General features: G+C 56.0%; 2 protein-coding genes across 4 annotated transcripts in view; one reads left to right on the plus strand and one right to left on the minus strand.

Annotated features, from left to right (window-relative positions):
- The first annotated feature begins 120 nt into the window (after positions 1-120).
- On the plus strand, positions 121-6023 carry SLC25A45 (solute carrier family 25 member 45). Of its 3 annotated transcripts, none has more exons than XM_006771589.2 (6): positions 139-510; positions 1544-1587; positions 1731-1802; positions 2055-2240; positions 4292-4550; positions 4685-5031. In XM_006771589.2, the coding sequence occupies exons 1-6, from the start codon at positions 285-287 to the stop codon at positions 4951-4953; spliced, it is 1056 nt and encodes a 351-aa protein (XP_006771652.1). In that variant the 5' UTR covers positions 139-284; the 3' UTR covers positions 4954-5031. The 3 variants fall into 3 exon arrangements, with proteins under 3 accessions (XP_006771654.1, XP_006771652.1, XP_006771653.1); XM_006771590.2 differs by having other exon boundaries at positions 221-510; positions 4923-6023; XM_006771591.2 differs by lacking the exon at positions 2055-2240 and having other exon boundaries at positions 121-510.
- Positions 6024-14352: 8329 nt separating this feature from the next.
- TIGD3 (tigger transposable element derived 3) overlaps positions 14353-15626 on the minus strand; it is a 2218-nt gene continuing 944 nt past the window's right edge. Inside the window, exon 2 of the mRNA XM_015568973.1 lies at positions 14353-15618. Within this exon, the coding sequence (XP_015424459.1) occupies positions 14710-15618 (909 nt within the window). The 3' untranslated portion in view covers positions 14353-14709. The remainder of the gene's footprint in view (positions 15619-15626) is intronic.

Genomic DNA, 15626 nt, shown 5'->3' on the forward strand with positions numbered 1-15626 from the left:
TGGGGGGGGGGGGGGGGAGAGTGTTCCCACCCCGCCAGCTTCCTTGTTGCCCAAGGCTCAGGAAGACCCGGGGCCCAGGCCTGCCCCCTGGTGGCCATGCTGGCTCCCTCAGTCTGGGGCTGCGGGACACCAATGGGAGTGCGGGCCAGGCAGGACCTGTCCCCAGGAGACTCATTAAACCACTGCTGGCCGAGGCAGCCTGGAGGGGCCCAGTCCTGCTCACACTTCAAGGCCACCGTTGGCTGGCAGGGCTGGCAGGTCACCGTGGGCCGTCACTGGGCCCCATGAGATTTCACACTGCACGCCTCCCAGGCCGTCAGGGCCACCCAGGCTGGCTTGCTCCCCTCTCCTGGTGCCCAAGGCCTGGGTTAAACATTAGTGGGAGGTTATCAGCCGGGCCCGGGGCGGGAGAGGGTAGTTACACTTTCACCGCGTCCGCTCTGCGGGAGCCACCGTCCCCACCGGGCTGGACGATGCCTGTGGAGGAGTTTGTGGCCGGCTGGATCTCCGGTGAGACCTCTTTCCTCCTTCTGTCACGTCCCCCAGTGGTGGGTCACTTCCTGGGGAAGGTAGGCGACATAGGAGGAGCTGAGGCCAAAGTCCTGGCTCCCCGAGTGTCCGGGGCCAGCGGTCCCAGAGCCTTCTGGGAGCCGTGTGCGGGAAGAGGCCAGGAAGCCACAGGTGGCAGGGTGCTGTCCCAAGGCCCTGCTGCCTGACACCTGCCAAGAGGGGGAGCCAAGGTGAGGTCTCCCGGAGGCACCCCCAGCACCTGCACCTCGAACCCCGCTCTCCCAGTGTGGGGCTCAGAAAGTTCACCTTTGACCTCACCTGCTGTCCCCTGTCCCCCTTTTGGCCTGTGCCCAACCTGGCAATGAACGGAGGCACGGACCTGAGGCCTGCTTGCTATAGGCCCAGCTCAGCTTCTGGGGACACTTCTCTCAGGAGAAATAGAGGGACTTTCTGAACCTGCCTCGGGGGATGTGACCTCTCCCAAGGCTCCAGGACCAGCCTCTGCTGCAGGAGGCGGGGAGATGGGGCCAGCGAGACTCCCCTAAGGCCGCACTGCAGGCTGACAGGGCAGAGCGCCGGTGGGGCAGGGCCTGGTCTGGACCAACGCCCCAAACTGGACAGTGGTTGTGAGTTGATGGGAGGGAGGGAGGGGGAAGGGAGGGAGAGAAAGAGGGAGGGAGGAGAAAAGCTGTCAGGGAGGCAGGAGCGATGGAGACCCCTCCAGAGTCATGGCTAGAGAAGCCAGCAAGACACGGGGGTGTGGGCGCCCAGTGAGGACCCCAAGTCTGTGGTTGGCTTCTCCCTTCTGCAAGCGTGCGCTCAGGCCAGGTTGGGGCGCCCTCCTGTTGTCCCCTGGTCCGTCCCTTTCCAGCCCAGCGCCTGGTGCGGAGGCGCACGGGGCCAGCGGGGTTTCTGGGGAGCCGGTGGAAGGCCCTGCCCTCTCTCCTGCCTGAACCCCTCTTTCCTCTCAGCGCAGACTTGCGCCCTCAGCCTGGCGCTTGGCCTCACTTTTAGCACCTTCTTGTCACTACAGGAGCACTGGGCTTGGTGCTGGGACACCCCTTCGACACTGTGAAGGTGAGTGCAGGGGAGGCGCCCGAGGAGGGAAAGATGGCACCTGAACCGAAGGGTAGGCCGCCCCGAGGGCAGGGCCTGGCTGACAGTCTCCTTCCTGCCTCTGCTGCCCCTCGCGTGTCCCACTGTCCGTCCTTCCCGTCCAGGTGCGGCTACAGACCCAGAGCACCTACCGAGGCATCATCGACTGTACGGTCAAGACTTACCGCCATGAGTCGGTGGGTGCCTGCTTCTCTGGGGCTTTGGGGTGGGAGGCATCTGAGCGTCCGTAGCAGCTCCCTCCTCCCAGGTGGGGCCCTGCCCTTGGGAGAGAGAAGACCCAAGTCTGGGGCTACCGCTGGGGCTGGGTGGTAGCTTCGTGCCTCCGCCGGGCTCAGTGTGGTTCCAGCTGGAGGAGGCCTGGCCGGGCTGGGAAGGGCAAAGTGGGGGCCCGGGGCCCCCACCCACCCCAGTGCGTCCTCCCCCTGCAGATCCTGGGCTTCTTCAAGGGCATGAGCTTCCCCATCGCCAGCATAGCCGTGGTCAACTCGGTCCTGTTCGGGGTCTACAGCAACGCCCTGCTGGCGCTCACGGCCACCTCCCACCACGAGCGGCGCCTCCAGCCGCCCAGCTACACGCACGTCTTCATAGCCGGCTGCACCGGGGGCTTCCTCCAGGTCAGGGCGGCGGGGGCACGCGCACACGCACACGCGGGGGCAGAGGTGGGCAGTTCGGTCTTGCCCCTCCCAGCCCCATCTGCTGACCCACAGCTGCAGGCCATGGCTGTCCCCTCAGAATGTGAGAGGCGGAGGGGAAATGGCAGCTCCCGCTGCTCCCAGCGGCCTGGCCTGGCTGAGCGGGCCTTCCACCCTGCAGGCCTGGAGGGCGGGTGCAGAACAGAGGGGGCCAAAGCAGAGAGAGCTCAGGGGGGTGGGCGGGGGAGATGGTGCCGAGAGGACACCATAGAGCAGCCGACGCCCCACTCTGAGGTGGACAGGGCTTGCCCACCTCCGGGCGGGTCTGCCAGCCTCAGAGCTGCAGGGAGGGTTTCTCCAAGGGGAGCCCCGCCCTGACGTGGTCCTGGCTCGCCCCTCCCTGCCCTGCTCAGCCCCTGTTCCTGCAGCCTGGGTGGTTGGGATCACCGGGCCCCAGTCCACAGGTCCCGCTGGGAGAGGTCCCGGGAATTAATCATTAAGTAACCCCAATCATTTGTTTTCGGTCTTTGTTCTCAGCACTTAAGTACCTGGGCTTTTGAGGGGTGGGGTGGGGGGAAGAGGGGCCTCCAGGCACCCAGGGAACCCCAGCTGAATGGGGGTTCCCAGCATAGAGGCAGAGGATGTGTGCCTGCCCCGCCCACACCCGCCAGGCGCCTCAGGTCACCCTCTAGTTGGCATCTGCCCTGAGGCTCCTGACAGACTCACAGGCAGAGAGCAAGGACAAGGAACAGGCCGCGGGCTCACTAAGGTGAATTAATAACTCATGAGACCCCCAAAGGGCCTGGCTTTTCTCCTGCCCCTCTTTGCAGGGCGCATGCCTGCATATTTCCCACGCCCGGAGACCTGGCACCCCCAGAAGCAAGGAAGAGAACTGAGGCTCCAGGCCAAGCGGCCTGATTTAGGCCCAGCCAGGCCCAGCGCCTGAGCCAGCCTCCCCCCAGCTCTTTGGAAAGTAGAACAGACAACAGTCCTGGGCTGGGGGTGGCGATGGGGACTGGGTCTGGGGACCGACCGGAGCCGCTGGCTGTGGAGCCTCTGACTTCAGTCTTGGGGCAGAAAGTGTGTCTTGTGCGGAGGTGGGAGGGAGGCTGGGCAGGACTCGGGTTAGCACAGGGCAGGCTGACCACCGCTGCTGGGCACAAGAGTTGCTGTGGGCTGGCCAAGGCTGACCCCGTCACACAGTGGGGGCAGCAGAGCCTGATGTCCCCACTGTCCCCGTGGGCATGGGATGGGGAGGGTGGACCCTGCCTGCCACCCTACCTTAGGCCCAGCCATCCCCTCAGCTTCTGGAGCCGAGGGCTCAGGAGCCTGCGACATCAGGGCCCCTCTCGCAGGGGAGGAAGCCGGCCAACTTGGCCTCCACCCTCTAAAGATCATTGCCAGAGCCTTCGCCAGTCTCCTCTGCCATCAGCCATCTCCAGGCTGAGGGACTGAGCCCTCGCACCTTCCAACCCCCCCGCCCCCACACACACACATACTCATGTTGCCCCCAAATGCTGCGCTAACCTCGCTATGGTCTCGATTCTCTCCTCGCTGATCTCGACCTGGTTGACTCCCTGACTCACACCCCAGCCCCTCCCCCAACCACCCTCCATGTCCTCCCAGCACCCACCCTAGGTGCCAGTACCACCCTGACTCTGAGTTCCGGGTGCTCAGCCAGTGATAAGAGCTCTAGGACCTACAGACGCACCTGTAGCTGAGGGTGTGCGAGAGGCGGAAAGGGCTGGCCCAGCGCTTGCCCCTGAGAGGTGTGCACAGGAGCTGGGGGCTGAGACCCCAACACTCACGCGGTGACCTACTTACCCTGTGCGTGGGCGCAGACTGCACCCTTTCTTCAGACCCAGTCACTGCTCAGTCCTGGGTTCGGGGAGGATCCCTGACCCATCCCCAGCTTTGAGCATGAGAAGCTGAGCGCGGGCAGCGGGAGGTCCTGCGGGAAGATGCCCTCTGCCTTCCTCCTCCTCCTCAGCACAAGCTGGCCCCGCCGGGCCTTCCCCCTTCTTTCCCTGCAGGCCTACTGCTTGGCCCCTTTTGACCTCATCAAAGTTCGGCTACAAAACCAGACAGAGCCAAGGGCGCGGCACGGGGGCCCCCCACCCCGGTACCGGGGGCCCGTGCACTGTGCGGCCTCCATCTTCCAGGAGGAGGGGCCGCGGGGGCTGTTCCGGGGAGCCTGGGCTCTGACGCTGAGGGACACCCCCACACTGGGCATCTACTTCGTCAGCTATGAATGGCTCTGTCGCCAAGCCACGCCAGACGGCCAGAACCCCAGTAAGTGAGGAGCTGTGAGAGGGTGGGGGGCAGAGGAGTGAGGTGGGGAGCTGGTCCGGCGAGGAGGAGCGGAAGGTGAGGGCAGGCGAGGGTGCTCCCGGGTCTGACCCTGCCCCGGCCTCCCGCCACCCCAGGCTCAACCACAGTGCTGGTGGCAGGGGGCTTCGCCGGCATCACCTCGTGGGTGACCGCCACGCCCTTGGACGTGATCAAGTCGCGGATGCAGATGGCCGGGCTGGAGCGGAGGGAGTACCAGGGGCTGCTGGACTGCATGGTGAGCAGCGCCCGGCAGGAAGGCCTGGGGGTCTTCTTCCGGGGGCTGACCATCAACAGTGCCCGCGCCTTTCCTGTCAACGCCGTCACCTTCCTCAGCTACGAGTACCTCCTCCACTTGTGGGGATGAGGCTGCACAGGCGCTGCCCGCAGCTCCCCAGGCGGGAGGGACCGCCACCCACCTGCCCAGGTCGGAGGCCAAGTCGAAAGCACCAGGTTGAGATTTCATTGCGGGACTCTCAGCCTTCCTGTCGAGGCGCCTCCCAGCCTGGAAGGTGCAGATGGGCTGGGAGGTGGTGAGGAGCAGGCCCCGCCCCCGTCCTGATTCCTTCGTAAACAACTGCCTTAAGCGGTGGTGCTGGAGACGTCCCGCCACCCTGTGACTTTACCCTCCACCTGCCGGGCTGCTAACTCTGCCCTGGATTCCAGGGCGGCGCCCTCAGCCGCCTCCCACCCCATCTCCTTTCCCACCTCCTCCCCCTGACTCAAGTGTGGCCTTTACACCTCCTGCTGTCCACATCCTTCAGTGACTCCCACCCCCTCCAGGGAAAAGCCCGAACTCCACCCCTCCTGATGGGGCACCGCCCTCCTCCAGCTCTCCTCTCTCGCAGCAGCTTCAGCAGCCCCGCCCTGCCCCAGCACAAGCTGTGCCCCTCATCACCCCCAGCCTGGAAGGTCTAGTCCCTCCCGGCCAACACTGGGCATTGCCAAGGGGTGACTCCATCATCCCTCTGGCTGGGCCCCTCCCAGACCCAGACTGAGCTCTGTCTCCTGGTCCCTCCTCGGCTCCCCAGGCTGACTTTGGGGTCTGCAGATCACCTTGACCACGGCCCCAACTGTGTCCTGGTGGCCAGTTGACTTCTCAGCTTCCCCATTAAACGGGGAGCTCCTCGAGGCAGGGGTCGCACATCTGATCATTTCCCAGCTCGGAGCCTGTGCTCAGAGCAGCCCAGTGAATGGCTGCTGAAGGCAGTGGCATTGCGCTAACTCCAAGCACCCCACTTGCTTCCGTGGTCCTGCCCCCCTACCCCCACCCCCGCCAGCCCCTCACTGAGAGCTGTGAGTGTGCCAGCAGCAGGGTGCCTGCCTAGCCTTTCCCATCCGTAGCACAAGCTTTCTTTACTTGTCTCAGTTGCCCAGTGGGCATGAAAACTGGCGGAGGGTTTCTTTAACTGGCAATAAAGCTGAGCAGGGTTTGTACCCACTAACCTGTCTGAGATCAACCTGGCCCCCCTCGCGGTGACCTGAATGCCGGGATCCCTGCCCTTTCCCGTGCGCTGCCTAGAAAGACAATCAAGCGCTCGAACCGCCCTAACCACCGTGACAGAGGGGCCTCGGCTCAGACACTAGGTAACTCGTCCCAGGCTGCACAGCTGGTGCGTCGCGTCCACAGCTTCCCGGAGGCACCTCCAGAGCATCCGGAGCTCGGTTACTCTCTGCCCTGCTCTCCCTGGGCACCATGACAGTCTCCCCGAGTCACCTAAGTTCAGGTCCACCTGGTGGGCCTGCCAGCATCAGCCCGGACAGGTGCTTAGCGGAGCTGTATTCACCAGGTGGTGGCTCGCAGACTGCAAGTCATCCTCCCTCCTCCCATCGCCATAGCACGGCCCCGGGGCATGTGGCCGCTGAGCCTGGCTGTGTCCCAACCTCCCTTGCAGCTCGGTGGGGCCTGGGCGTGGTTCTTGCTAGAGAAATGGTGATGCGTGCACCTTGCCCCTCACCTGCTTACAAGGCAGTTCCTCCCTGTCGGTGGCCCTGGACGGACTGCTGAGGGTGCAGGAGGCGCCCCACTGGCCCGGAACCAGGGGGACTGCTCAGCCTTCTCGCCGTCTCACACAGTGGGTGAGGGGCTGCAGTTCCGTGGTCGGTGGTCCCAGTGTGGTCCGGGAGCAGCGGCATCGGTCCTCCGGGAGTCGGTTAGAATGACTCCCAGCCCCAGCCGGGCCTGGCGGAAGCAGAAGCTGAGGTTGGGCGCAGGAGCCTGTGTTGGGAGACACTCTCCCGTGACTTCACACACGTAACGGTGTCTGGCTGCTCCTAACAGCAGAAACGTGCTGCCCCTTCAAGTTGTGAGTCGGGAGTGACCTGAACTAGTGCTGGCGGCCTCCACTCCCCCAGCCTCAGGGAGCCTCTTCCCGGGATGGACAAGGGGGTCTGCCTGAGCCAGCACTGTCCTTCCTGGGCCTGTTGCCACCAAAATCCCTTCCGGCTGGTCAGCCTGTGGGTCCGGTGGCCGTGCGGCACCGCCGCGGTGCCAGAGACTTGGGGCTGGACACGACAGTCATGGGAAGACCTCAGGGCAGTCTGAGGCTGGGAGGGAGCCAAGAGCATGTGAAAGAGGAGGTGGCTCTTATAACCCGGGCCAGGGGACAGGAGTTCCTGGCCGGTGGCCCCGTTGGTTAGAGCATCATCCGGTTGCACCAGGGTGGTGAGTTTGATCCCTGGTCAGGGCACATACAAGAGTCAACCAGTGAATGGATAAATAAGTAGAACAACAAAAGTCGATGTTTCTCTCTCTCCCTCCCTAAACAATCAATAAGTATATTTTTAAAAATTAAGAATAATAAAAAAAGAAGAGACAGGAGGTCAGGGTAGTCCTCTGAAGTTTGCCATCTCTCACCACATTACCAGTTAGCAAGAGAATAAGATATTAAAATCCTTGTATGATTTTCTTAAAATGAAATCCTTTTTGGGGTATTAATTTCACCCGTAAGCCTGCCTTTGCACTTCCATTTTCCTTCTCTGGTTCGCTCCAGAGGCATCCTGTGGGGGAGGGGCTGGAGCTCCCTTGCTCTGAGCTCCTTAGAAACAGAGAGTGGCAGGCCTCATGTGGCCATGCAGCCCCTTCCACTATCCTGGCAGGAGCTGCAGCCAGGCTGCAGAACAGAGCTGCAGTGAGTAGGTTAAGCATAGCTGCAGGGAGGGAGAGTAAGCATAGCATGAACAGTGAGAAAACTCACAACAGTATTGGAATGGAGGGTGGAAAGACAAACAGAGTCAGGCAGGAAATGGCTGGAGATATTTTTAAAAGCTGGATGTTTTTACATCAGCAGGGTCTCATAATATGCACATTAAATTCCTTCAGGAATTAACAGATGTTATTACAGATCATCATTATTCTTTTTTAGATTAATATGTTTTTATTGATTTCAGAGAGAGGAAGGAAGAGAGATAGAAACATCAGTGATGAGAGAATCACCGATTGGCTGCCTCCTCACGCCCCCCTCAGGGGATCGAGTCCCGGGGACCTCCTGGTTCATGGGTCAATGCTCAACCACTGAGCCACACCAGCTGGGCGGTCATCATTATTCTTGAGACTCATTTAGGTAGAAGGAATCCCTAAGAATTAGGACATAGTCAATGAACTGCTTTGAGGCTGAAAATGGGGGTGGTGTCTGAGGGACGCATGTAAAGGGCTTATAATTTGGCAAACACATAGGAGAAATTACAGGAGACTAACTCATGTGTATTGTGACAATAAGGCTACACGTGCAGGTAAAGGGGGAATGACAGGGTGAACATGGTTCTGGTATAAGTCACTATTGCCAGACTCACTGAACAGCAGAGTTTGGCTTTAGTTTCTTTAAGGGGAGTCACTCTTAGCCTGGCCGACATGGCTCAGTGGTTGAGTGTCGACCTATGAATGAGGTCATGGTTTGATTCCCAGTCAGGGCTCATGCCTGGGTTGTGGACTTGGTCCCCAGTAGGGGGCATGATCATTGATGTTTCTATCTCTCTCTCTCTCCCTTTCCCTTCCTCTCTGAAAACAAAAAAATATATATATTTTTTTTTAAAAAAGAGGAGTCACTCGTAATTGGTGTCTCTGTCCGACCACTGTCCTGAGCTCCAGGCACACACTGCCACCTCTGGTCACAGATCCTTGAGCGTCCATCCCAAAGGCGCCTGTTCCTGCTGCCGCGCTCTGTGGCAGAGGGAAGCCTTCAGGCCCCACATCTCAAAGAAGCTCTCCCTCCCCTCTCCTCCTGCTTCAAAGGAGTCTCCAACTCTTGTTAACCTGAAGTTTCCTAGGACTCACTCCCTTCTTTCCAATCCTAACACGGGCATATTTCAGGAATACTGTGGGCGTGGTTCCAGACCTCTGAAATACAGCGAATATTGCAATAAAGCAAGTCACATGAGGTTTTTGGTTTCCCAGTGCATATAAAAGTTATTTTTGCATAATACTGTAGTCTATTGTGTGAAATAGCATCATGCCTAAAAACCAATGCACATGCCCTAATTTTAAAACACCTATTGATCCCACCGCTGCCACCAAAAAACCGTATTGCTAAAAAAATGCTGACTATCATCTGAGCCTTCAGCAAGTCATAATCTTTTTGCTGGTGGAGGGTCTTACCTTCAATTTGTAAGAAGTGCAACATCTGTGAAAGGCAATAAAGCCAGGTGTGCCTGTACTACAGCCCTGCTCCTGTCCTGAATCTGGACAATAACTCAACTTTTTCAAATGCAATTTTGATCAAGTTACCCTACCCTTTTGTCCCCCTTGATAGCTTCCTGTTATTCTGAGCAATCCGGGCAAGCTCCTTCCACAGTCCAACCTTCTCTTGGTTGCTTAGCATACAAGGATCTTGAGGTTTTCCGGAGATGAAGTGCAACCAATTTAAAAAATTCCCACAACAAAAATTACCAGACCCACAGGGGAAAAATTCCCACAACAAAAATGTCCAGACCCACAGGGGAAAAATTCCCACAACAAAAATTACCAGACCCACAGGGGAAAAAACCACCATCGAATTAAAGCATCAGAACAAAAAACACACAACAGATTTAGCTGTCTGTCCTTCCATTCTGTAATTATATACTTTCATTTGTGCGACTTTGATTATAACTGTCTCTTCTCTAAACTACGAGCTCCATGAAGCAGTGACCCCGACTCTAGGTGGCATACAGAGGTGCTCAATAAATAATTCTGAACAAGTGAATGAAAGAATGAAAGAAAACTGCTCTCCCCAACTTCCCTTCTGTCAGGCCAGGGCTCTAGACTTTATGTAGATCCCGCCTATCATTAAGCAGCTAGCCAGGGGTGGGCAAACTTTTTGACTCGAGGGCCACAATGGGTTCTTAAACTGCACTGTAGGGCCGGAACGAAAGCATGGATGGAGTGTTTGTGTGAACTAATATAAATTCAAAGTAAACATCATTACATAAAAGGGTACGGTCTTTTTTTTTTTAGTTTTATTCATTTCAAACGGGCCAGATCCGACCCGCCGGGCCGTAGTTTGCCCACGGCTGAGCTAGACTCTAGATCCAGTACAACAAACATAATTTCAGAACCATCACTAACTTTGCCAATAGTGAGGGAACTTCACAAGGACCCCTTCAAACAACAGAGTGTAAACCAGGTTGTCTCCAAAGCTGCCCTTGGGGCAAACGCTAATACCTTGACCTTGAGGATTAAAGAACCACACAGAAGACTAGAGACCGTGAATCCCAGCTAAACCCAAGCCTCGTAAGTTAAGTCAAGATCTGGAAGGGGCTACACTTTCAGCAAAAGCATAGACCGGAAAGCTTCCACCCACCAGTAAAGGGAGCCCACAAAGAAATATGCCTCTGTGTGTGGGGGGAAAATCAAGAATAAGATCAGCTCCCCTGTGAACCAGGAACCAACCACATGCCTGTTCGTTCCTTTAGGTCTGGGACACCTTCCTCCCAGAAATTAATTTATCATGGTGTCCGCGCCCCCTTGTGCCTGATTGGAGCAACTACAATCTTTTTCTAAAGGTGAGCAGTCTAAATCAGGATCTTGAGGTTTTCCAGAGATAAAGTGCAACAATTAAAAAAATTCCCACACTGGTAGGGGAGGCCAGGGGATTGTCAAGGGCGGGAGAAAAAAAAATATATGTAATACTCTTTGTAATACTTTAAGCAATAAAAAAAATTCCCACACTAAAAAGAAAATCAATAAAATATATTTAAAAAAAAATTCCCACAATAAAAATTACCAGACACACAGGGAAAATAAGCCAGCATGAATTAAAGCACCAGCACAAAAACACACAACCGGTTTAGCCTCCCCACCCCCCCAGGCATTTCAGATTTTAGGTTATCAGATACAGAAAGTAACCATGCATAAAATATTTAAGTGCATAAAAAGAAATAAAAGAAAGACAGTATAAAAATTATTCTAAATACTTGAAAAAAAACAACACCCAAAGAACTGTCACAGCTGAAGAGAACTGAAGGTAGACGGGAAGGAACTCGAGTGCAATGCAGAGATATCAGAAGACGGGACCCATCTTTCTGCCTCTGGGCTCTGCATCCAGTCCATCATCTTCTCAAGTCTGATGATGATGATGCATAGTGATTAAAATAGTACCTGGTATACTCCCAACAATAAAGATAAATAAAATAAAATAGTGCCTGGCAAGTAGAAAACACTTTATACATTTGTCTAATCCACATGACTGACCTGTACAGTCGGTCACTTGCTCTCTCTCCCTCTAGTGAGCACCTAGGAACAGGCACTGTGCCTTATTCACTTTGCTGCCCTGGAGCCTGTATGCTTTCTGAACATACAGGGTGTCTGTTACAGGCTTGTTAGGAAACTGAAATAATGTACATACTATTTTTTGCCACCCCTTACTTTGCATGTGGCAGTGCCTGCAAAATTGAATAGGATTGCCTTGACCTTGATTTTAAAACACTTGATCTGTTGGAACTAGTCCTCTTTGGCTCCTCTCACCCCTTCATACCTGATGCTCTATCCATGAGGCAGTCCCACCAACTCAGCAGCTTCCTGACTCGGTTTTCTGGTTTCCACCTTTGCTCCCCACCTTCCCATGTTTCTCACACAGCAACTAGAATTAGATTTTTTTAAAATATAAAATATATCATGCTCTTCCGTTGTCTCCATCTCCCTCCACCCCCAAACTAATATTTCCTGCCTATTTAGAATAAAATTTAAATACTGATGGTTCAGAGGCCCCTGCCCACCTCTCCATCTTCCTCCTATTGGACCTTTCTCACTTGCAGCCACGGCACCGTCTTTCTGCTTCTTAAACCTGTTGAGCTGTTTCTGGCCTTCGAGGTGTGTACCTACTGTTCCCTTTACCGAGGACACTCTTCCTCCGGAACAATGACTGTTTCCTGGTTATCGTTTATGACTTGGCCCAAACCTCATCTCCCTGACTCACCTCTCACAGCCACTCTGTGGCATCATTCTTTTTAAAAAATATATATTTTATTGATTTTTTACAGAGAGGAAGGGAGAGGGATAGAGAGTTAGAAACATCGATGAGAGAGAAATATCCATCAGCTGCCTCCTGCACACTCCCTACTGGGGATGTGCCCACAACCAAGGTACATGCCCTTGACTGGAATCAAACCTGGGACCCTTCAGTCCACAGGCCGACGTTCTATCCACTGAGCCAAACCGGTTAGGGCTGTGGCATCATTCTTTATTTTCCCTGGCCCACATCCCTATTTAAAATCACTGTGCTTATTCGTTTGCCTGCATCTTTATCTCCCTCTACCGGAAAGTAAGGAGTCCTCTGTCTTGTTCAGCAAGAGCTAATGGTCCTAGAACAGGGCCTGCCCCACAAGCAAGGCATTCAGTACTCACTGCTTGAATGAGCCACCAACGTTGCCTACAGATAGGCAAGTGTGATATGTGCTATCAGTGCCAGAAAGGGAGAGACTACTTGTGGCTTTCAAAGAAAGCTCTGGGAAGAAGCCAGCAATAAAACGCTGTTACCTGATGCTGCTCATGTAAGAGGAAATCGACACCCAGAACTGAGAGCTAACCTATCCCCTCTCTGTTGCTTTGGTCAGGGTTTTAGAGCCGGTATAATTTTGGTGTCAACATTTTAAAAGGTATGTCAGCACTGGGATGATTTCAGAAAAAGGACAATGTAAATGAATACAGGGTAGAAAAAAATAGAATCTGTGAGGAAAGGCTAAATGATTTGAAGGAAGGCCAGTAGGTGGCTTCGGAACTGTTTAAAAGTGAGTCGCTGTCATTGTCCAGCTGCCAGGTGTTGTGGTCAGTGAGGATGAGTCACACTGGAAGAATCCATCAGCCTTTACCCACTTCCTGTGACGGTGCAAGCAAGAGGCAGAGGCGCCACCCCCCGGGTTCCCTTCCCCCCAGGGAAACCGCACCAGGCGACAGTCCAGTGAGGTGCCAGGCAGACCAGGACGGTCTCCTGTCAGGAGCCCCCTGAATACAAGGCTCCTGCCTCTTTATGCACCATGGATGGGGACGGGAGGGAAGGGCTGGGAATGAAAGGTGCTGGGCTCAAGTGGAGACAGTGGAGACAGAGGCCCCTCTGAGGAAGAGCCTGGGTGAATGCAGGTATAAGCGGGGCTGCCCTGGGCGGCCTGCGTCCTGACTGCAATACCCTCCACAAACTTGCACGCACAGTTGTGACTGCCTGTGGTCGGCCTGAACACGGAGGATTTTGCCTGGAGCTGGAATTCTCACCAGTCAGAGTCTGTCTGCGTTCAGAGCCCACATCCCTTCCAGGTAAAAGCATCCTCTTGCCATCTCACTCTCATGATCTGGCTCAGGCTTTCCCGTCTGGACCAGTCAGTCTCTCTGCCTCTGGGTCTCACATCTCTGACCCACCTTCCATGTCTGTTTTCTAGAACCCCACAAACGACCTGTCCTTTTCTAACGGAAACCCTTTGGGGTGCCCCACCATTAAGCCTGGTGGGCTAATTGCCCCTCCTGCTCTCGGGGCCTCCCCGTGGCTCTGGTGGGAATGCCTGACTCCGTGCCCCGCCCCTTGGCCTGGAATATCCTTCCCATTCCTGTCTGCCCTTCCAGCTACAGCTCAGCACTCACCTCCTCCAGAAGTCTCCCAGGCTCTACAGGGCCACAGCACTTTGCATATAATCACACTCCACTGTCATTGTCTGCAAGGTCCTGCCCAGCAGGGACACCATCTTTGCAACCTCCTCCGTCACACAGGTCTTGCTGAAGAGATGTTGTGAAATGATCAAGTGAATGACAGAAAAAGAAAAAGAACCGACAACTATTCCAAGTTCTGGCTCCGTTCTGTATCCCTAGGAAGTCCTGAGCCCGCCTCCCTCCTTCCTCACATCACCTCCCCTCCTGCAATCTGCGAGTGAAGTCAGCAGAGCAGCAGAAAGTGCGGGGCGATTCTTGGGATCCGTCTGCTAGCTGATGAGGAGTCCCCCTGCCCAGGGGTTCCCTCCTGCTGGGAGAAGAGGACCCCTATGGTCATCCGCAGACAGCTCCAGAGAGCTGTGTGGTGGCAACCCTCCGCAGTCAAGTTAAAAATCAGAGCTGAGCCCTGGCCGAGTGGCTCAGTTGGATCATCGTCCCGTCCGTACACCAAGAGGTTTCGGGTTCGATTCCCCATCAGGGCACATACCTAGTTTGATCCCCGGTCAGGGCAAGCACAGAAGGCAACTGATCGATGTTCCTCTCTCACATCAATGTCCTCTCTCTCAAATCAATAAACATATCCTCAGGGGAGAATTAAAATAAAAATCCGAATTGGAAGTTTCCATCCTTCTCCCCTGAAAATTACACCCTGGCCTCTTTTCTCATTAAAAACTTTATTTTCAGAAGCAGAACTGTTTTTAACACAGAGAGTTCAAGGCGTCAGCCTGTCTGTAAAGCCCAGATTCTACCTTCCCTAGTCCCAGCCTCCCTAGAGGTTCAGAAACTACGGAGCCTATCTTCACGCCCCTAACGCCACCCACCCCCTGGATCCCTCTTCTCTGGGCTTGGATAACTTGTTCAGAGCTTAGACTTGGTCTCTCAACTTGTCTTCCTTCTACACCTTTCGCAAAAGCTCCATTTCCACGGGAAACAGACCAGCCTCCAACCTGCCTGCTGCGAGGGCGTTTCCATGGGAAACAGGAGAGGAAGGGGCTCCGGAGAGCAGTGGGGCCTTTACAGGCAGCAGAGCCGCTCGACCTCCTCCTCACAGGCATAGAACTTCTCAAATAGCTGCGGGGAGGTGCCATGGCACTCAAACCACCTCCTCAGTGTGCCCAGGGCCCGGAGCGCGTCGGCTTTGGTGGGCAGGGGCTCGAAGCTGTCCTCACCAGCCCCCTCATCTTTCGTGTCCACCTCCTCTTTGCACACGCCAGGTATGGGCTCCTCACCCTCCAGGTCCACAAAGCGGGAGAACTCCTCGAGGCTCAGGCCGCAGGGGACGGGTGGCAGCTCAGAGGCTTTGTCCAGGGACAGGGGCATTTTGCAGGGAGCCAGCCCTTCCCGAATGAAGCTGCTTACAATGGACTGCGGAGGCACCTTGGCCCAGGCAGCCGCCACCATGTGCAGAGTGTCCCGCCCTGTGAGGCCTGCCCCAGCCTCGGCTAGCGATGTGCCAGCCTTCTCGCTCTGGACAGCTGTCAGCTTGCCCAACAGACGGTGCCGGTAATGGGCCTTAAAGGCCCGGACCACAGAGTTGGGCAGGGAACGTGTGGTGCTAGCGGTAGAAAGAGGCAGGAGCCTCACATGGCAGAGCCCAGACAGGCCTGCCAACTTCCCCGCTACTTGGGCAGCCAGCAGCAAGGCTACCTGTCGGCCCTGCCTCCCCATGTCCCGGTCAAACTGTGCCAACCACTCCGACCAGGGGATGCCCAGGTCGGGGTGGTAGGAGGCAGGCAGAGCCTCACTGCTGACCCCAAAGAAGCACCTTGGTGCAGCTTGGAGCCCAGTGACCAGTACCCGTCGCTTCTCTGTGCCCCTGGTGTTGGCACACAGCAGCACCTGTACTTGATCACCTGTACCCACTGTGCCGGGCACTGCCCGATACAGCAAGGGCACTTCAGCATAGCCAAAAACATCCTCTGGGGAGAAGT

Source organism: Myotis davidii, unplaced genomic scaffold (assembly GCF_000327345.1).
Source record: "Myotis davidii unplaced genomic scaffold, ASM32734v1 scaffold425, whole genome shotgun sequence".
Taxonomy (NCBI): domain Eukaryota; kingdom Metazoa; phylum Chordata; class Mammalia; order Chiroptera; family Vespertilionidae; genus Myotis; species Myotis davidii.